At 45.7% G+C, this 21,070-nt stretch overlaps 2 protein-coding genes across 2 annotated transcripts; both read left to right on the top strand.

The window, feature by feature from the left end:
• Positions 1 to 9,667: 9,667 nt before the first annotated feature.
• On the top strand, positions 9,668 to 17,667 carry LOC309400253 (verrucotoxin subunit beta-like; the record flags this gene model as incomplete). Its single annotated transcript, XM_081968667.1, has 4 exons — positions 9,668 to 9,738; positions 12,950 to 13,081; positions 15,942 to 17,602; positions 17,659 to 17,667. The coding sequence occupies exons 2-4, from the start codon at positions 12,985 to 12,987 to the stop codon at positions 17,665 to 17,667; spliced, it is 1,767 nt and encodes a 588-aa protein (XP_081824793.1). The 5' UTR covers positions 9,668 to 9,738; positions 12,950 to 12,984.
• Positions 17,668 to 17,764: 97 nt separating this feature from the next.
• Positions 17,765 to 20,868, top strand: LOC309400829 (uncharacterized protein). The gene is made up of 3 exons (XM_081969530.1): positions 17,765 to 19,135; positions 19,874 to 19,928; positions 20,064 to 20,868. The coding sequence occupies exons 1-3, from the start codon at positions 17,777 to 17,779 to the stop codon at positions 20,693 to 20,695; spliced, it is 2,046 nt and encodes a 681-aa protein (XP_081825656.1). The 5' UTR covers positions 17,765 to 17,776; the 3' UTR covers positions 20,696 to 20,868.
• The last annotated feature ends 202 nt before the right edge of the window (positions 20,869 to 21,070 follow it).

Below are 21,070 nucleotides of genomic sequence, written 5' to 3'. Positions count from 1 at the left end.
AAAGAGTTCTCCTCTTCAGCTGTGATGGGATTAAGGCAGGATAATAAGCCTTTACTCAACTGACCACATGGCATCTGAACTCAATCAAACCTGAATTCAAAACAGCCTAGAGGGTTGCCCCTGCATGGGCCCATGTGAGTCTGGCAACCAATCAGAATACATTTCTTACACAGGAACAGGAAACAGATAGGTGGGGCAGAACAGATTATAAAAATCCCTGCAAGCCCTCCTTCTCTTCCCTTCTCTTCCCTTCTCTTCTCTTCTCCACCAACATTGAAGCATGTGATCACCTTTGCTGTTCAGGGCTCAGGCCATGTGGTCCTGTCCACCATTAAAACCATCTTTCCAAGCAGCTTCCATGTCTCCAGTGTCTTTTTCCCCACTTGGAGCCGAACCCAGAAGGACATTTCTCCCAACAATAGCTTAAATACACTTATCTGAATCAATTAATAGTAATTTGGAATTTAAATTTGGTTAAAAACCCATAATATAAAAAAAATACCAAAAATTTAAAAAATTTGATGAATTTGAAGACAATTTTGCATGTTGTAGCAAATCATGATGTCTAGGTGTTTTTTCAATATTTTATTTCTTTTCAGCACATCAAAATACATGGAAAGTAGATGAAAATTATAATTTATCCCATTTTTCTAACTCTATATTGTGGCCAAAATTTCTTTCCCAGCTAATCATTGTCTCATTTACCATTTCTTCCTCCATTTTATGTCTTAAAAGAAAATTATATAATTTGGTAATCATTTTTCCTCCTGTTCCTAATAATATTTTAACTAATTCCATTTGTTTCTCGTGTATTCCATACTGTTCCCAATCTTTCTTTTTTTTGAATTTTTTAAATTGTTTTAATTAAACAAAAACACAAAAAAAGAATCATTACATCTTGCAGAAAGCGTGTCGATTGGTTACAAATAGATTTCGTGCGTTACTATCACAATCATTATTTATACTTCCTTCATATTGAATTGTACATTTTAAATCAAAAATCGTTATGTATTTTATGATCAATGTACCACCATTCTCATTTAACTAGAATTATTTAAACGTGCTTTTACCTGGAATCATTTCTATTTAAAGACACAACCGCCTACTGGCATTCATTAGCCAGTATTTCAATAAACCTCCAATAATTACCCTTTTATAACATATTGTCCCCCCCCCCCAATTCACTATTTAAGGCTTATATCTAATTGCTTTTACCAATGCCAACACATGTAGAAATCGTTAAACATTATCCATTAACGTTTCCTTGTTATTATTGTATTTAGCTAAAAATTATTTACTATTTATATCACATCTCCTCTCTTCAGACCCAAGAAAGATTATATCTTTATAACAAAATCTAAACAAAAATGTATTAGTAAAATTGATAAATCTTTTTCCCAGGCCCCGATTTGTAGTTTATATCCAAATTGCTTTTGCTAATTGAAATTATTATTTCATTATTATTGTCATAATGAATTATTTTTTAACGAATAAACATTTAAAGAAACATTCTAAAAGCATCCACATAATCCTACTTGTTAATCACCCAAAATTAACTAGGTTTTTAATTATCAACATTCATTATCAGCCTGTATCTGTCCAGTAACAAAACAATTTTATCTCTTTTGCCAGTTGTTGCATCAATTCTCTTATTAACTTCTTTATAAGGTTTTTAAAAACTTCTCTCCGCACTTTTTTGCTTAAAAGATCTCTCATATAGTCTCGTTGCCCTTGACCTGGTGTTGAAATTAACATATCTTTGATTATCAGACGTATTTCTGAAGCTGTTTCTCTTCTTAATTCCATCATCAAATCCATATCTTGACAGGAGGGATAGAGCTCCAGATTATTATTAAATTCACTTTTCCATATTCCCTTCTTTCCACTTTCACTCATGAATGCTCCATTAGTAAGTTCATCTGTTATCTTATCTTTATCTTCTATGTCTTCATTCTCTTCTTTAATTTTGGGGGCTCCAACCTCTTCATCTTTTGCTGTATAAGACAATAGTCTATCCAATTTCTTCTCAAATCTCCTAAATCCTTCCAATATATTTTGAATTCCATCCAAAAAATCTTGAAAACTTAAGGTCTCCTCATCTGCATATTGATACATATTTCCAAGAAGAAAAAAGGAAGAGAGAGGAGAAAGAAGGGGAAAAAAGTCTAAAATCCACTGCCACTCTAGCCTTCGATGTCTCTTTTATATATATAAGTGCCTTTATTTTGAAATGCCCGGCCACCAACTGTAGTCCTGCTGAATTGCTGATGGGCCAACGCGTCCGGACCAATTTAGACTAGCTGCACCCCAGCTACTCCACCGAAAAGCCCCTGGACTCAAACAGCCATGCCCAGACCTTCAAAATAGGGAACTGAGTATAGGACCAGAACTACTGGGGTGAATCCCGGTGGCTACCAGGACACATAATCCAAGTAACCAGGCCCTGCTCTTACAGGGTTGAACTGGACAATGGCCGAGTCTGGCGCTGCCACATTAACCAACTATGGGGGGTGACAGTACAACACGACCAGGCCGCAGCACAACTGGCCCCAACCAGACCCGGCAGAAGCCGCAGCCTCCCAGGACAACTCCAGTCCACGCAATCCACTCTATGGACAACGGAAACAGTCTTGTCACCTGACTCACCTGTGGAACCGGGCCTTCCGCAAAGAATGGAGCCTCCAGTTGAAGTTGCCACGCAGTCGCTCGGAGTTCCAGAGGACGGGCAGCAACATCCTCCTCCTCCTCCCCCCCTCCTGAATCCGCCCCTGAAATGAGATGATCTGGGTGGAGCCATAGGCACCCTGCGTACTTACAAGATTACACATGTGCCATCCAGTAGGAAAGACCTGAGGGAAAGTAGAGAATCCTGAAGGAAAGGTGGAGAGAGAGGCCTGAGGGAAAGGGAAAGTGAGAGAGAGGCTGAGGGACAGATAGAGAGAAAGGCTGAGGGAAAGGTAAAGAGAAAGGGGGCTGAGGGAAATAAAGATACATCTAGAATGTTGGCTATTCCTTCCAACTGAATGTCATCCACAAATTTGAAACTTTGGTAAACAATGTTTGTACCTGTTGCAAACTGATGGGATCATCTAGGTGCTTTCTTGCAATACGTTTTCTCTAGCATGTTACTACATCGGGGGAAACTCCGTTTAGATTTTTGAGGAAAATGTTATCATTTTCCTTCTGCTTTAAAGGCTGTTTTAGTTCCCCGAAAGCAAACGTTTTGTGGCGTTTTTTTTCTCTGCATGATTTGGTGGAGTAAGGGGAGCTAAAAGCAATATTCTAAGCTATCCCCTCACTTTCTTGCTGTGCTGCTCCCAGTTCCATGCCCAGCTGCAGGCACCCTGTGTACTTACAACATTACACATGGACCATCCTGGGGTGAATTTCGGTGGCTACCGAGACACATAATCCAAGTAACCAGGCCCTGCTCTTACAGGGTTGAACTGGACAATGGCCGAGTCTGGCGCTACCACATTAACTAACTATGGGAGTGACAGTACAACACAATCAGGCCGCAGCAGAACTGGCCCCAACCAGCCCCAGCGGAAGCCACAGCCTCCCAGAACAAGTCCAGTCCACACAATCCACTCTATGTCCCGACAACAGAAACGGTCTCATCACCTGAATCACCTGTGGAACTGGGCCTTCTGCCAAGAGTGGAGCCTCCAGTCGCTGAAAGTTCCAGAGGACGGGCAGCAACATCCTCCTCCTCCTCCTGAATCCGCCTCTGAAATGAGACGATCTGGGCGGAGCCATAGGCACCCTGTGTACTTACAAGATTACACATGTGCCATCCAGAAGGAAAGACCTGAGGGAAAGTAGAGAATCCTGAAGGAAAGGTGGAGAGAGAGGCCTGAGGGAAAGGGAGAGAGACCTGAGGGATATGTAGAGAGAGGTCTGAAGGAAAGGGAAAGTGAGAGAGAGGCTGAGGGAAAGGTAAAGAGAAAGGGGGCTGAGGGAAATAAAGAGACATCTTGAGCCTATCATCTAGAATGTTGGCTATTCCTTCCAACTGAATGTCATCCACAAATTTGAAACTTTGGTAAACAATGTTTGTACCTGTTGCAAACTGATGGGATCATCTAGGTGCTTTCTTGCAATACGTTTTCTCTAGCATGTTATGACATCAGGGGGAAACTCCGTTTAGATCATCATCTGACTCACCTGTGGAACTGGGCCTTCCGCCAAGAGTGGAGCCTCCAGTCGCCGGGAGTTCCAGAGGACGGGCAGCAACATCCTCCTCCTCCTGAATCCGCCCCTGAACTGAGACAATCTGGCCGGAGCCGTAGGTAACCTGCATACTTACAAGATTACACATGCGCCATCCAGGAGGAAAGACCTGAGGGAAAGTAGAGAATCCTACTCTAAGGAAAGGTGGAGAGAGAGAGCCCTAAGGGAGAGGGAAAGAGGCCTGAGGGAAAGGTAGAGAGAGAGGATGAGGGAGAGGATGAGGGAGAGGTGGAGACAGAGAGCTCTGAGCTGGAGAGGAGGGAATCGGGGAGAGAGGCCTGTGGGAAAGGTAGAAATAGGGATCTGAGGGAAAGGTAAAGAGAGTTGCCTGAGGGAAAGGTAAAGAAAGAGAGGCCTGGGAGAAATGAAGAGACATCCTGAGCCTATCATCGAGAGCCAGGATGGCGAACCTATGGCATGCGAGGCGTTGCCCTGTCAGCTGGCCAGCACGCATGCGCGAACTAGCTAGCTGAGTTCAGCCTTTTTAAAACCCATTTTTCGCCCTCCCCAGGCTCCAAAGGCTTTATAGGAGCCTGGAGAGGGTGAAAAGCGTCTCCCCTGCCGGAGGCTTCAGGAGCTTCCCTGAAGCCTCTGGAGTGCAAAGAAAATGGCTCTATGGGCAAACCGGAAGTTCGGGAACGGACTTCCAGTTTGCTTGTAGGGTCAGTTTAATTAATAATAATAATAATTTATTAGATTTCTAGACCGCCCCCTCTCCCCTCTCCCTTCTTAAGCCCTCTGGAGGCTTCAGGGACCTTCAGGAGGCTTCCCTAAAGGTTCCGGGGGACTAAAAACGTCCCTACGAGCTCATAAGGTCATTTTTAGTCCTCCAGAATCTTCAGGGAAGCCTCCTGAGGTCCCTGAAGTCTCCAGAGGGCCTCCCGGGAGGGGGGGCTGTTTTTGCCCTCTCCAGTCTCCTATAAAGCCTCTGGACCCTGGGGAGGGTGAAAAAAGCATGCAAAAATGGGGGGAGCACCTGTCATGCATGCATGCACACTGGGGGGTCGCATGTTGCATTATGGGTGTGGCATGCCCGCGCATGACCCCCCTGCGCTCCCCCCACTTATGGCACACGAGCCAAAAAAGGTTCGCCACGCTGATCTAGAGTGTTGGCTATTCCTGCCAACTTAATGTCATCCACAAATTTGAGACTTTGGTAAACAATATCATCTGTACGCTGATGATACTCAGCTGTACATTTCCACCCCAAACCACCCCAACGAGGCTGTCGAGGTGATGACCCGGTGTTTGGAAGCCGTTGGGGTCTGGATGGGGGACAACAGACTCAAGCTCAACCCCTCCAAGACTGAGTGGCTATGGCTACCGGCACCTCGGTTCAGCCAGTTGACACCATCACTGGCCATAGGGGGCGAGCAATTGCCCCCTGTGGAACGGGCGCGCAATTTGGGCGTCCTCCTAGATGCCCGGCTGTCAATGGACGACCATGTGGCAGCCGTGGCAAGGGGGGCGTTCCACCAGGTTCGCCTGGTGCGCCAATTGCGCCCCCTACTGGACCGGGATGCCCTACGCACGGTCACTCATGCACTGGTGACGTCTCGGCTGGACTACTGCAACGCCCTCTACATGGGGCTTCCCTTGGGACACGCCCGAAGACTGCAGCTAGTCCAGAACGCAGCCGCGCGGGCCATCATGGGGAGTACCAGGTACTCCCACGTAACACCTTTCCTGCGCGAGCTGCACTGGCTGCCTGTGGTCTTTCGGGTGCGTTTCAAGGTGTTAATTACCATCTTTAAAGCGCTCCATGGCACAGGACCTAGCTACTTGCGGGATCGCATCCTACCGCATACTTCCCTGTGACCAATTCGCTCTCACAGGGAGGGACTCCTCCGGGTGCCGTCCACTAAGCAATGCCAACGGGCGGCGCCTAGGAGTAGAGCCTTCTCTGTGATGGGCCCAACCCTCTGGAATGACCTCCCCCCCGATATCAGAACCACCACCGACTTCCGCTCCTTCCGACAAAAACTGAAGACTCACCTTTTTCGTTTAGCCGGCTTGGCCCATTCATAGTCTTATTTTACCTCCTGGCAGATATTTTTAATTGGGTATTTTTAGGGGTTATCTTAAACATTGTTTTAATTGCTTTACTTTAGGTACAGTTTTTACAGCCTCCTCTTTTAAGTATTTAGTATTTATTTATGTTTGTATTTATTCCTATGTATTTATGTGTTTTAATCTGACTGTACACCGCCCCGAGTCCCTTTTGGGAGAGGGGGCGGTATAAAAGTTTGAAATAAAGTAAAGTAAAGTAAAACAATGTTTGCATCTGTTGCAAACTGATGGCATCATCTACTAGTAGGTGGTTTCTTGCAATATGTTTTCTCCAGTATGTTACCACATCAGGGGGAAGCTCCGTTTAGATTTTTGAGGAAAATGTTATGTCATATTTGAAGTTCCCCAAAAGCAAATGTTTTCTATTAAAGGCTGGGCAGGAACAGAGGAATCAGAGCCTATTGAAGGACTTTAACAAGTTTTTATTCACAGAACACAACCAACAGAACAACAACTTAAGCACCTTTCTCTGCTTGCCAGCTATTTATAGGGAAGCTGTCAAGCAGAACAAGCAATACTGTAAAAGCCAGCTTTCAGTCCGGCGTGCCTTGACCAATAGGCGGGAGCCTTTGGTTGCTGGGCTGTCAGTCGTAAGTCGAGGACTTGTGGCTGGTCGTTGGCCGAGGACCTAAGACCAGTCGCAATTCAAGGACTTTACATTTTGTATCAGATTTTTTTCTCTGCATGATTTGGTGGAGTAAGAGAAGGTAGAAGCAATATTTTGTCTTCTCAGCTGTCCTCTTGCTTTCTTGCTATGCTTCTCCCAGGAGTGATCGGCTTATCCTCTCCCTGAGACAAAGGCTTTCCAGAAATGTTGGCTCACTGCTGGTAAGTGAAGCCTATGTGTGTTATAGTTTAAAATCCAGAATGTGTCAAGTTTATCAAGTTTTTTAATCCCTTAACATGGCATTTGAGGAGGGTGAAAGGGAGGTTGGCGGAGAAAATAAAATTTGATAAGCTTTGACAAAGCCTCCATAAAAAAATATAGTCTTTGTAACATGTGACAAATTATTTCTTTCTTGGAGAGAGAAAAGCAGGGAGAGAGAGAGAGAGAGTTCTGAGGAAGAGGGGCCTGAGGGAAGGGAGAGACAGAGGCTGGGAGAAAGGTAGAGAGAGAGAGGCTGAGGGAAAGATAGAGAGAAATGCCTGAGGGAAAGGTAGAAAGAGGCCACAGAGAAAGATAGACAGAGAGTGTCCTGAGGGAAAGGTATAAAAAGAGAAGTCTGAGGGAAAGGGGGAGTGAGATTAGCCTGAGAGAAAGGGGGAGAAAGGGAGGGTGAGGGAAAGGTAGAGGCCTGAGGAAAAGAGAGGGGGGGCTGAGGGAAAGGTAGAGAAAGAGAGAGAGTTAGGCCTGAGGGAAAGGTAGAGTGAAGCTTGGGGATAGAGAGAGAGGGAGAGAGAGAGAGAGAGAGAGACCTGTGAGACCTGAGGGAAAGGGAGAGTGAGCTTTAGTCAATCATTAGGCTCAAGATCTAACTCCAACTCTCTCTTGCCTGAGAGAAAGGCCTGAGGGAAACGGAATGAGAGAGAAAGAGACCAGAGTGTGCTAAAGGTGCCTTTTCAAGCAGTAACTGTACTTTCTGGTTTTTCTTTGAAGACATTTCGCTTCTCATCCAAGAAGCTTCTTCAGCTCTCAATTCAGTCTTGTATGAGAAACTGACATGAATGTTCTCAAAGAATAAGAAAATCCAGTTGTCTCTTGAAAAAACACCTTTGTGTCAACCATGACTTGGATGACAGAAAACTTCCATCGACAGAGAGTCCTGAGAGAAAGGTAGAGAGATAGAGGGGCCTGAGAGGAAGGATAGAGAAAGGAGAAGGGGGGAAGGAAGAGATTCAGAGAAGTGGGGCTGGCAGGGGAATTAACAAAGGAGGAACCAGCAAGCAGCAGGGGGAGACAAGGAGAGAGGAAGAAGGATTGCAGAACTCAGTTTCTGAGGAAACATTGCCCAATTTCCCTAGGAGTAGAACCAACCCTATGGAGCAGGGCATCTGCAAATTGGCAAGTTGAAGACTTGTGGATCTGGGGGTCTTAGTGGACAACCAATTAAATATCAGCCAACATTGTTCAGCGGCAGCCAAAAAAAGCCAATACAATCCTAAATTGCATTAACAGAGGGATGCAATCAAGATAAATGAGGTATTAATACCACTTTCCAAAGCCTTAGTAAGACCACACCTAGGATATTGCATTTAGTTTCCATCACCACACTATAGAAGAGATCTTGAGACTCTAGAAAGAGTGCAGAGAAGATAACCAGGATGACTAGGGGACTGGAGGCTGAAACATACGATGAACAATTGCAGGAACTGGGAATGGCTAGTCTACTGAAGAAAAGGACCAGGGGAGACAGGATAGCAGCCTTCCAATATTTGAGGGGCTGCCACAGTGACGACGAGGGGGGTCAAGCTATTTCCCAAAGCACCCAAAGGCCAGACAAGGAATAATGGATGGTAAACTGATCAAAGACAGATTCAACCTAGAAATAAGGAGACGTTTTATACCAGTGAGAGCAAACAACCAATGGAATAGAAGTTGCCTTCAAAAGTTGTGGGAGCTTCATCACTGGAGGCTTTCAAGAAGAGACTGGATTGCTATCTATCAGAAATGGTGGAGGGTCTCCTGCTTGGGGGGGGGGTTGGACTAGATGACCTACAAAGTCCATTCCAACTCTGTTAATCTGTTAAACTCCTAGAAATCCCCAACCAGCCATGCTATCTAAGGAATCCTGGGAGTTGAAGTCCACAAGTCTTACAAAGATGTCCAGCTTGGAAACGTCCGCATAGAGGACTGATGGCCCGAAAAACGGTATTTGCTCCTTTCTGCTGGATGGTTGTGAAGGTCATTGCTGAAGAACACCCCTTGTTTCTCTTCTTGCAAAGCAAACAGTCTTAAATGTGAATAATTAAACAGTCAGGCAGTTTCAAAAGAGGAGATGAGAGTTTATTCCCTGGTCCTTCCTCTTTTCTTTTCGGAATGCACTGAACATAAAGCAGAAGACAAGGCTTTCCTTAATCATTCCCTTGGATATGGGGCTGGACAGGCAGAGTGGGGGGCTCTAACCATTGGGGGAAGTGAGCTGCAGCTGTCCGTCCCCCACTTGTCAGGTGCAGGGGGTCGGGCACCTGAGGGCTTCCCAGGGGCTTCCTCCCTCCTCTCCCCCACCCTCCCAGACGCCCAAGAAGACCTTAAAGGATGAGGAGGAAAACTCTCCCCCCCCCCTGTGTTTCATGGACCCTTTTTAAGATAGGAAACCCAGAAGACCGGAGGAGATGCAATCTTGTGGCAGGAAACACTGATTGCTTCAAAGAGTTTTATAAACCTCTGTTTCCACCACAAACTCCATCAGCGGTTCCAAGGAGATCCAGCAGAGAAGAAGCAAAGGAGACCGGTAGATCCACCCTCCACCAGGGATTCCAGATCCTTCCAACCAGGTGAGCCCCCTAGAAGCGTCAAGAAACACCCCCCCAAGTTAGCAGTGGAGTGGAACTGAGCGAGGAAAAGGCTTCACCTCAACATCTGAATAGAGCTGAAAGGGACCTTGGAGGTCTTCTAGTCCAGCCCCCAGCTCAAGCTGGAGAACCTGTAGCATTTCAGATAAGGGACTCTCCAGTCTCTTCTTAGAAACCTCCAGTGATGGAGAGCCCACAATTTCTGAAGGCAAGCTGTTCCACTGGTTAATTCTCCTCCCCGTTAGGAAGTTTCTCCTTAATTCCAGGTTGCTTCTCTCTTTGGTTAGTTTCCATCCATTGTTTCTTGCCCTGCTTGTTCTTCTCTGAACTTTTTCCAAAGTCTCAACATCTTTTTTTTTTTTGTAGCATGGTGACCAAAATTGACTGCAGTATTCCAGGTGTGGTCTGACTAGGGTTTTATAAAGCGGCAGCAATAATTCATATCATCTTGATTCTGTGCCTCTGTTTAGACAACCCAGGATTGTATTAGCTTTTTTGGCTACTGCTGCTGCACACAGCTGGCCCACATTTAAGTTTATTTAAGCAATCATCCACTAAGACTCCAAGGTCCTTCTCACAGTTAGTGCTTTTGAGACAGGTCTCGCCTAATCTGTACTTATACCTTGGATTTTTCCTGCCTAAATGTAAAACTTTCCTTTTCTCCATATTAAAATTCATGCTGTTGAATGGGGCCCATTGTTCAAATCTGTCAGGATCTTTTGTTGAGCCTGAGCTTGTCTTCTGGGGTCTTGGCTATTCCTGCCAGGTTAGTGTCATCTGCAAATTTGATGAGTTCCCCTTCTATTCCTTCATCTGTCATTGATGAAGATATTGAAGAGCACCTGAGTCGGGGCCTTGTGGTATCCCACTACTTATTTCTTTCCAGGTGGATGTAATTACTATTAAGGACTACTCGTTGAGTAAGGATTGTCAGCTAGCTACAATTTCCTCTGGGTGTGATGCTGTCTATTCCACATTTTCCTAGCTGACCAAGAAGTTGGTTGTGGTCTACTTTGTCAAATGCTTTACTGAAATCTAAGTATACTATGTCCACAGCATTTCACCGGTCTACTAATTTAGTCACTTTGTCAAAGAATGAGATTGATTCGGCATGATCTGTTTTTAACAAACCTATGCTGGCTTCTAGTTATAACTCTGTTTGCTTCTGGTTATTCGCATATCTGTTTTTTGATTACCATTTCCAGGATCTTCCTAGGTATTGATGTTAGACTGATTGGTTTGTAGTTTCCTGGGTCTGTTTTTTTCCTCCTTTTTTGAAGATGGGAACTACATCGGACCTTTACCAATCTTCAGATACTGGTGCTCCAGGATTTTTGAAAGATCTGGTACAGTGGTTCTGAGATAATATCTGCCTGCTCCTTCAGAACTGTGGAGTGTAATCTGTCGGGTCCCTGTGATTTATATTCGTCAAGGTCAGACAAGTGTTCTCTTACCATTTTCTTGCTTATTTTAATTTTTATCTCTAGTTTGTCTTTTGCAGTAGCGTTTTTTGGTATGTTGAGCTATAGTTTCTTTTTGCGTAAAGATTGATGCAAAGAATGAGTTAAGCAGCTGTTTCCTCCCTACTATCTATTCCTTGCCATCTTCTCTCTTTAGTGCACCTACAGCTTTCTTAATTTTTTTTCTTGTTGTTGATATGTTGAAAGAAACTTTTTAAAATTATCTTTGACTTTTGTTGCAAGTTCTGAGCCTTTGCTTTCCTGACTTCATCTTTGCATATTCTGGCTGTCTGCTGATAATTAGTCTTAATTATGTGTCCCTCTTTCCATTTTTTGTAATTGTATTTTTTGTCTTTTAGTTTGTCAGAGAGACCTTTGTGCAGCCATACAGGGTTTCTTCTTGAATTTCTTGTTTTTCTTTTTTTTCAGTGGTATTGTGCTGGTCTGGGCTTTTATGGTGGCAATTTTCAGAGTTTCCCATGCTTCTGGAGTTGCTTTCCCCTTAGGATTTTCTTCCACGGAATCTTTCCTAGGCTCTCTCTGAGTTTGTTAAGACCAGCTCTTTTAAAGTTTAAGACATTGGTTGGATTATTTTCTATTTCTTGTGCTTGCATTATATTGAATTTCAGGATGACGTGATCATTTTCATCCAAGGTTCCAATAACTTCAACTCCCTCCGTCACTTCTTCTCTATTAGTATGAATTAAGTCCAGTATATTTTTACTTTGAGTTGCCTCCTCCACCTTTTGGATGACAAAGTTGTCGTCTAGGTTAGATAGGAATCTGTTTGATCTCCCACTCGCTGCAGAGTTTGTCTCCCCTTCGATATCTGGATAGTTAGAGTCTCCCATTACTACTGTGGTGTGCTTCCCACATACGTTTGTTAACTGGTTGGCAAAGAGTTTGTGTTAGGGTTCTAAATACCATGCAGAAATAAATCATTGTCCAAGGCAAAACATCCTTAAAGGTCCAATTTATTCTGCAGGCAATTTAGCACGGCTATGGAAATTCCAACTCTGGATTTACATCCTGTGGGGTCACCCAGTTGAAAGTTCATGATTTATCCCCACACCCACAAATCCATCACATGTTCCAATCATATTCTTCCACGCTGGCATGTACACCCATCTTCTTCCGGCCAGGTGTCGATGTGCGGAGACAAAAGATGACCTTGGCTTCTACAAAAGAATGTCAACAATCCATTCTACAATCCTACTCCTTTCTATTCCCCCCTCCCAACTACTACACTATTGAAACAGCATAGAAAATTATAAGAAAGTGTGGCAGGCCAAAGATCCAAAAAGGAATATAACTACAGGCCTGACAGTTTGTCTATTTCTTCTGATTGATTGGGTGGCCTGTCACTTGGTCCTCCAAAAAGAATCCATCCATGTGTGTTTGTGTGTCGGGGAGAATGGGAAGGGCTTGATGCCTGGAGATGAACCTGTCTTCGCTCTTCTTCCTCCTTCCTCGAAAGCCTCTAATGGGAAGGAGACCTTGGCTGAAGACCCAGCCCTGAGGGGAAAAGGAGGAAGTGGGCAGGTGTGTGAATTTGAGTGTGTCAATGTGTAATCACTGCTCTGTCCAGAGGGACCCTTGCCCATCCCCCACCCCCATGACCAGTAACTCTGCCCATGCAGAAACCGAAACCTCAGCGCTCACATCCTGCAGCCCCTTAAAAGAGAGTCGTGGATCAGACGTGGCCTCCTCCAGAAGGTTCTTCTCTCTTGCAGGGCACAGAATCGTCAGCGACACTCACGACCTGAGCATGGCCTGTGCAGAGGACACCATTGTGACCCCAGCCTTGGGACGCCCCTTCCAGCTGGGTATGCTGTACGATTGTCGCAAGGATGAACTGATCTCAGGTAAGAACTGGAAGAGAGGCGGAGGGGTCTCGGGAGGGAGGGAGGCAGGCAGTGCCATCAATGCACTGAACACTTCCATTTTTTAAAATATGAATCGTATTAGTTTACAGTATAAGATAAAGAAAATACAAAAGTAAAAAGTAGGAAAATTGGGGAAGTGAAAAGTGGGGGAAAGCAGGGGGGGGAAGGAAGAAACAAAAGCCACTGACTTGAAACTCCCATTTGTACAATAGAATAGAGCCTGAACATCAAAGCTCAACTTTTTACTTTTACATAATTTTATAAATAAGGCAATTTATTTATTTATTTATTTATTTCTTAGATTTTTAGACCGCCCCCTCTCCCAAAAAGGGACTCGGGGCGGTGTACAGTCAATGCAAATAAAATACAGTCATAACAATAAAATACATTTAAAATACATTTGGAGGGGGAGATAGGCTGTACTCTTTAAGAAATAAATATATTCTAAAACTAAAAACATCCCAATTAAAACCCCAAACCCAATTAAAATAAGTCCCCGGGAGGTAAAACTAAGAAAGTGCCAGGCCAGCTGATTGAAATAGGTGAGTCTTTAACTTTTGACGGAAGGAACGGAGGTCGGTGGTAGTTCGAATATCAGGGGGGAGGTCATTCCAGAGGGTTGGGCCCATCACAGAGAAGGACCTACTCCTAGGTGTCGCCCGCTGGCACTGTCTAGCGGACGGCACCAGGAGGAGCCCCTCCCTGTGTGAGCGGATAGGTCGCAGGGACGTATGTGGTAGGATGCAATGACAATGAATCTATCTCATCGGTAAAATCCAAAATTAAATTTTCACTTTTTTGCCCACTTCAAGCACAAAGTCCAGAAGTGGTTTCCATGTACCGGTAGAAATAAAAGTATTAGTATTTTTTTTCTTCTGTCAATGTAGCCGTCCCTGCTAGTTTTTGAAGCCATTTGTCCAGTGTGGAGATCGAGGTGATCTTCCATTTCTGTGGATAGAGTGGACTTGCTGCCATCAACATATAGAGCAGGGGTATCCAAATAATCCTTTAAGTGCCTCGACTATATCCTCCCTTATTTCTTGGTTACGTGTTTGGATTAAATCCTTCATACCAGATATTTCATCAGAGACATCTTTAAAGGCACTTGTAATTTCCCCCTCCAAGGCAACTGCCTGTTCTTTTAGTGCATTTTGTAAGTTATTTTACAAAGCCTCCAGTGTCAGGGTTTGTGCCAGGGTTTGTGATTGTGTTTCCACCGGAGGTAATAAAGTTTCTAGCTTTGAAGTTTGCGCCGGTGAACTCCTGACACTTTTTGAAGTATTGAATTTAGTCTGCTTAGAGGCCATTTCAAAATATTTAGATCAGGTTTTCGGACAGCCAACTTATTCAGGTCAGAAAGGTCCAACTACTCTTTAAAGTCTATCGGCCACACTAACAGGCACTTAACAAGTGCTAATCAGTTTCCCGCTTCACTTTCGTTTTCAACACATCCTTTGTTCCTCCGGTGCCATTTTTTTTTTGAAAAGTTTCTTTTAAGTTTAAAGAAAGAGATATAATCTACAGAGTTAAGGCCAGTACTTGCAATTTTGTTGACCTCCTGGTTTGCTCTGCCAGCTTCTTATTCAGATGTAAAATAGACTTGAAGTTGCTGGTGTGGACGCTGCCTTTTGTTCTGCAAATGCAGAAGCGTCCCGTGATGAGGAGATCATCAGGCTTCCTGGGGAGCTCGCACCTTTCACGCCACAGAATTGCTCCTGGGGCCGCTGGGCGATTCTTCCCTCTGCCAGAATGCTCACCTCCCCCCCTTTTCCCCGAGGGGGAGATTTTCAAACTGCTGGACAGCTGATTTATGCTATCCTAACCGCTTGTTACTCAAACACGGGCTGGCGTTCCCGAGGGAACGTCTTCCAAGGACAGCGGCGCCACCGGAAGTAGGGGATCCCAACGTCCTGTGTGGATGCCTGACTTGGTGCACCGAGACATGGTGGGACAGAATGGATAATGCATTGGGATCGCCTGCCCGCCCCCAATGGCTCTGCCTCTGCCTGTCTCTGCTGCACACTTTTCACCCAGAGGGAGACTGGAAGCTTCATCCACTTGCAAATGGGGCAAGGAGTCCTTTAACAATTTTAAATCCAAATGTTTAAAAATAATTTCCACAATATTAATGACCTTAAGGAAAAAGCAGGCTGCGGCTAGGGGAATTCTCTTTTAAGAAGGAAAGGTAAATATGCAAAAAAGAGTATCTATGAAGCAATGACAGAATTTGTTGTCCATTTAAATGGCAGGTTCCTACACTGAGCCATTTGAAAAATGCTTTTAAGAAGGAGTCGAGATCCCACACAGAGTGGTGAAGTGAGGGATGTAATTCTCAAGTTGTGGGGCTGGTGCCTTTCCTGGGAGGGGCAGATTTGAACAGAAAATACGCCTCAGAACCAGTGGTAGGTTGCTAACCTGTTTACTACCGGTTCGCTCGTACTGGGGAATGTACACGTGCTCCTGTGCATGTGCAGAAGCATCCGGGTGGGTGGGCGGAGCCTCCCACCTTCGCCACTAGAGCCAAACTGGGAGCAACTCACCTCTGCTCAGAACCCCTAATGAAAAACAGTTTCTCAGGGATTGGAGATGTCTCTTGAGATCCATAGGTGCATAGCAATTCCCATTCCTCTCTACTCAGTCGAAAGCTTTTGGAGATCCTGGTATTTTGAAAAACAGGCAGGGGGCTTCCCTGGTGATGGGTGGACAGAAAAAATGATGGAACCCTTCAGGGGAAATATTGTCTCCCTTGTCCCACCTCTCTGGAGCTTCTCTATCCAGCTGCAGGTATTTTGGAAGATAGTGTTCAATTCATGTCCCTGTTTTCTTCTGTTTCATGCAGGGGTCACCCTTTGGGACTACAGCTCTCTTCAGAAGGACCTGACCATCAAGCCTCAGCCCAACATAGCATCAGAAATCATTATGTCTGACAGCATCGATGACAAGACCTCTGCCCTGGAGGTCTCAGCAAGCCTCAAAGCCAGCTTCCTGTGGGGACTGATTGAAGTGGGGGGGTCGGCTACATATCTTCACAACACCAAAAAGTCCAAGGAACATGCCAGAGTCACCCTTCAGTACAAAACCACCACCAAGTATGAACAGCTGACAATGAGTCAACTAGGAATCCAGAATATCTCTTACCCAGCCGTCTTTGAGCAGGGCACAGCCACCCATGTGGTCACCGCCATCCTGTATGGAGCCAAGGCTTTCTTTGTATTTGACCAAGAGCGTACTTCAACGGAGACAGTACAAAATATTCAGGGAAGTCTCCAGTTTGCAATCAAGAAGATTGTATCAATCATGGGAGAAGGAGACGTCAAATTGAAAGATGAAATCAAAAAGATTAATTCCAACATTAATTGCAAGTTCCATGGAGACTTTTCTCTGGAAAAACCTCCGGTGACTTTCCAAGATGCCATGCAAGTTTATGAAACTCTACCAAAAATGTTAGGGAAAGATGGAGAGAAGGCCGTGCCTATGAAAGTCTGGCTCTACCCACTGAGCAAGCTGGACTCCAGAGCAGCTAAGATAGGCCGTGAAATAAGCCTATCTTTGATCTTTGATACTGAAAGGATCTTGGAGGAACTCAATGAAATCCAGATGCAAAGCAATGATCTAGCCAAGAATTCCACTGTTGAGACCTTCCCTGAGATCCAGAGAAAGATCCAGAAGTTCAAGGACCTGTGCAAACAACACAAGCAGACTTTCCAGAAACAGTTGGCCAGAGTGTTGCCTTCCATCCGGGAAGGAGGGCAGGAGGAAAGGACAGTGGTGGACATCTTGAGGTCTGTCAACCAATCTCCCTTCAACAGCAAAAGACTCCGTGAATTTCTGGACACCAAGAAAAGAGAAATTAACTTTATCAAATCTTATCTGACTATTCTAAATAATATAGAAGTGATCTCATCTCAGAACAAGATGGAAGAAATATTTCTTGACCCTGGGAATGTATATGTTGTCTCCTTCATATTTACTTCTCTGCATGAAGACGAGTCATTTCTCTTGAGCTTACAAAAGCAATTATCGCAAGAATCAGATAAGTCAACAAAGTCCCCTCCTGAGGTAAAGAAAGGCCTGGCCTGGTTTGAGGACAAGGAGAGGACCCGCAATGCTCGCCGAGCAGCCAAATCTATCCAAGACTTTTTCAGCGTCAACCAATCCAAGGAGAATGTCCACTTTGTTGTGGCCTCTCTCCCAGATGTGGACAACGCAGGAGCTTCAATATACCTTTACGAAGATGGAGAGCTGGTCAGCAAGAACTTTGAGTTGCCTGCAAAACCTCTCCCTTTCCTGATCAGTGAACTCAGACATGACAGCATTCAGCTGAAGTTTCAGCCAGCTGAATATGGAAAGGCTACAATCTCCAACTATGTGGTAGAGTACAATGTTGCAGGGGAAGAAAAATGGAATACTGTGAGGACAGAGGATGCCAGGGAGATGTTCCTGCTGAAAGATTTGCCTCCAAACACAGAGTACCAGTTCAAGTACGCTGCTTGTTGCAAGGTAGGCCTTGGTAAATCCAGTGACCTGAGCCCGTCCATAAAGACCCTTCCCACCAGCCCTCCTGAGAAATTGAGAATGGTCACTGCGGCATCTTCTGTCATCTCTGTGGCCTGGATAAGTCCCAGCATCGTTGCCTCAGGAATTATGGTTGAGGAATACAAGGTGGAGTACAGAATGGTGGAGGCTGGAGTTGGGAAGGACCAATGGATTGGAAAAAGAACTGGGAAGAAAACAGAATTTTATCCCATTGACGGTCTGAAGCCCCAGACAACATATAGAATACGGGTGTCTGCCGTGTGTGACAGTGGAGCTCTGAGTGTTCCCAGTGAGGAGGTGGAGGTCTCCACATCACTGAAGGGAGAAGGTGCAGACAATGTAGCCTACCAATTCCTTCAGAAAAACTCCCTGGTGGAGGAAAGACAGCCATTAGTGTTCGCCCTTCCTCTGGAGAAAGTCCCCTCAGATGCCTCCACCTCCTCTCTCTTGTACCAGCTTGGAAAGGAGAACCCAGAAGTGCCCAACAAAGTGATCCTGATGATGGGAGCAACAGGAAGTGGAAAAACCACTCTGATCAACGGGATGATCAATTATATCCTGGGTGTCCAGTGGGAAGACAATTTCAGATTCAAACTCGTTCATGAAACCACTCAGAGAAGCGAAAGTGGAAGCAGGACGTCTGAAGTCACAGCCTACGTGGTGAACCATCAGAAGGGCTTCCGAATTCCCTATTCTCTCACAATAATTGACACTCCAGAATTTGGAGGCACACAAGACACAGAGCAAGACAACCTGGTTGAGAAGCAACTCCTGGAGTTTTTCTCCACCCCAGGGGGCATTGACCAGGTGGATGCCATCTGCTTTGTGGCCCATTCAACTCACGCCCAGGAACGCATCTTACATTCCATGCTCTCCATGTTGGGAAAAGACGTGAAGGATGACGTCCAACTCCTGATCACCTTTGAAGATGGGGGGACCCCACTTGATCTGGAGGACCGCATGTTGGTTGTTTCATCAGATGCTCAGGATGGGTCGGAAATCCCTCAGCTCTTCAGATTCAACAATTCAGCTCTCTTTGCTCCCCAAGAATACAAAGGAAGCCGTAATGTTGCTGCTGAAAAGTCCTGGAAAATGAGCACTGAGAGCATGAAGGATTTCTTTGACTCTTTAATGAAGCTGAAAGCCAAAAGTTTAACCATGACCATGGAAGTCCTCAAGGAACGTCAGGATCTGGAAGCTGCTCGTAGGAGACCTCCGCCTCCTAAGGTTGAGCAACTGCACCCAAATAGTTTCCAGATTAGTGTTGATCCGGCAGCCATTGGGAAGCCTTCAGTCTCCAGTTACCAGGTGGAGTATCGGATTACAGAAGAGAATTGGAAAAGTCTCCAGGCAAAAGGCCCTCAGGATCAATTCACCCTGGAAGATGTCCACCTAAATCTTCAGTACCAATTCCGATGTGCAGCTGTGACTCCAGGAGGGCTCGGTCAATGGAGTGAGGCGATCACTTGCATCTTTCCCACTGGGAGGCCTGCTGAGGTAACTAGGAGGAGGAGGAGGAGGAGGAGGAGGAGGAGGAGGAGGAGGAGGAGGAGGAGGAGGAGGGAGAGGAGGGGGAGGAGGGGGAGGAGGAGGAAGTAGAATAGTTTGACACCTCCTGCAGGATTTAACAGGAATTGAGGTGACCTTCCCAAAATGTGTGTGCAGGGGGCAGAGGAGTTTCCCAAAGGGTAAAACGAGGCGGTGGGGAGGAAGGGCACGGGTTCAAGTCCATATTCTCAACACAGGCTGTTTGCCCAGGATTGCAGGGGATGCAGGAAAGAGCCCCCACAAAAGGATCCTTCCCCTCAGGAAGGATTCGATTTAGACCACCTTGGAGGGGCAGCTGGAAGGTCAAGGAGCGAGTGGCCGGAGGGAACCTAGAGGAAGCCCACCTGGGGCAGCCCTGGGGCAACCCTCGGAGACAATTTGGAGCTGCAGCAGGAGCAGCTGAAGCCCCAGAGAACAAGGTCCCTTCCATGGAACCAGCTTTGGGAAGCTGACAGCCACTCTGGACATCAACACAACACACCCACCCATTCCTGAAACCCTCAAAGTGCAGGATCTCAAGGAAAGAGGGCGTGGGGGGAAGGATGAAATGGATCAGCCTCAAGGGTAGTGAGGAGGGGGGGTGCTTTTTTAACCCTCCAATTCTTGCTGGTGGGGGAGGAGAATTCCTGGCAACCTCCGAACAAGGCAGCCTCTCCTTTGGCTGATTCTGTTTTGCTTTTCACACAGAACTCCCGAGTGGTGTGCTGTGCGATGTGTCTGGAAATGGCTGGAGGCATCCGAGGTAAAGTCTTGGGCCCTGGGGGGTGGGGTGGCAGGCTGGCGTGGAAGCAATTGTCCTGGGTGGAGGGACAGGCTAGGATGGCTTTATGCTGCTGACCATGCCTCCTCCTTCTCTCCTCTCCCCTTTGGGTTGCAGGGCCTGAACGGAGGATCGTCCTGGTGGGCAGAAGCAGAAACGGGATAAGTGCGACGGGAAACACAATTCTGGGGAGCAAAGTCTTTGAGTGTGGGGAGTCAACTGAGTCTGTAACACAAGTATGCCAAAAGGAGGAGACGCACCTGAAAGGCAGGAAGGTTGTGGTTGTTGATACGCCTGGCTTTTCCCATTCCAATCTTGCAGCGGAGGATATCGTTAAAGAAGTGAGAAAGTGCGTGAATATTTGTTTCCCGGGTCCTCACGTCATTCTGCAGGTGATGCGTCCTGTTCCTTTAACCCGGGAGCAGAAGGATAAGCTGGATCAGCAGATCAACGAGATTTTTGGCCTTAATGCCAAGACTTACATGATCCTCTTGTTCACCCGTAAAGATTTCCCGGAAGGAAAATCTCTTGAAAACATCATAACTTCTGATGAAAACCTGCAGAATTATGTTGCTGAATGCGGGAATCGGTACCTAACTTTCGACAACGAGGCCAAAGGGGCAGAAAGAAAGGCTCAGGTGGACCAACTGATGTCCAAGATTGATGATCTGGTGTCAGGGAACACAGATGCTCCTTATTACACAGAAGACATGATGAACATCAACAAAAGAGACACATCGGAAAAGTAACAATACTTAACAGACATGAAGCCCCAGGTGAAGCTAGGCAAAATCACACCACATCCCTGCACAATTAGCACAGCCACCCCCCCCCTCCCAGGGCTGTGTGCTCTCTCCACTTCTCTTCCACTTCTCTTCTCTCTATATACCCACGACTGCAACTCCTGTTAATGGACTGATGTTTGCAGATGATACAACAGCGATTGGTCTCCTTCAAGATGACGAATCTGCATACCGACGGGAGGTTGAACAACTGGCCTTGTGGTACAACCATAACAATCTTGAACTAAACTCAAAATTGTAGAAATGAGGGTAAATTTTAGGAGAAACCCTCCTATACCACCACCTGTGACGATACTAGGCCACACAGTAGCAACCTTCAAG

The sequence above is a fragment of the Natrix helvetica genome (assembly GCF_964273705.1).
Source record: "Natrix helvetica genome assembly, chromosome: W".
NCBI classification, from domain to species: Eukaryota; Metazoa; Chordata; class Lepidosauria; order Squamata; family Natricidae; genus Natrix; species Natrix helvetica.
The sequence above is the reverse complement of the archived record's forward strand: the minus strand, read 5'-3'. Positions and strand labels throughout refer to the sequence as shown.

Bases quoted from the DNA above. Each gene is read 5' to 3' on its own strand.
- LOC309400829 (XM_081969530.1), top strand. From the start codon at position 17,777: ATGGTGGAGGCTGGAGTTGGGAAGGACCAATGGATTGGAAAAAGAACT. The intron at 19,136-19,873 runs GTAACTAGGAGG...CTTTTCACACAG, and splicing joins CCACTGGGAGGCCTGCTGAG to AACTCCCGAGTGGTGTGCTG. The intron at 19,929-20,063 runs GTAAAGTCTTGG...TTTGGGTTGCAG, and splicing joins AATGGCTGGAGGCATCCGAG to GGCCTGAACGGAGGATCGTC.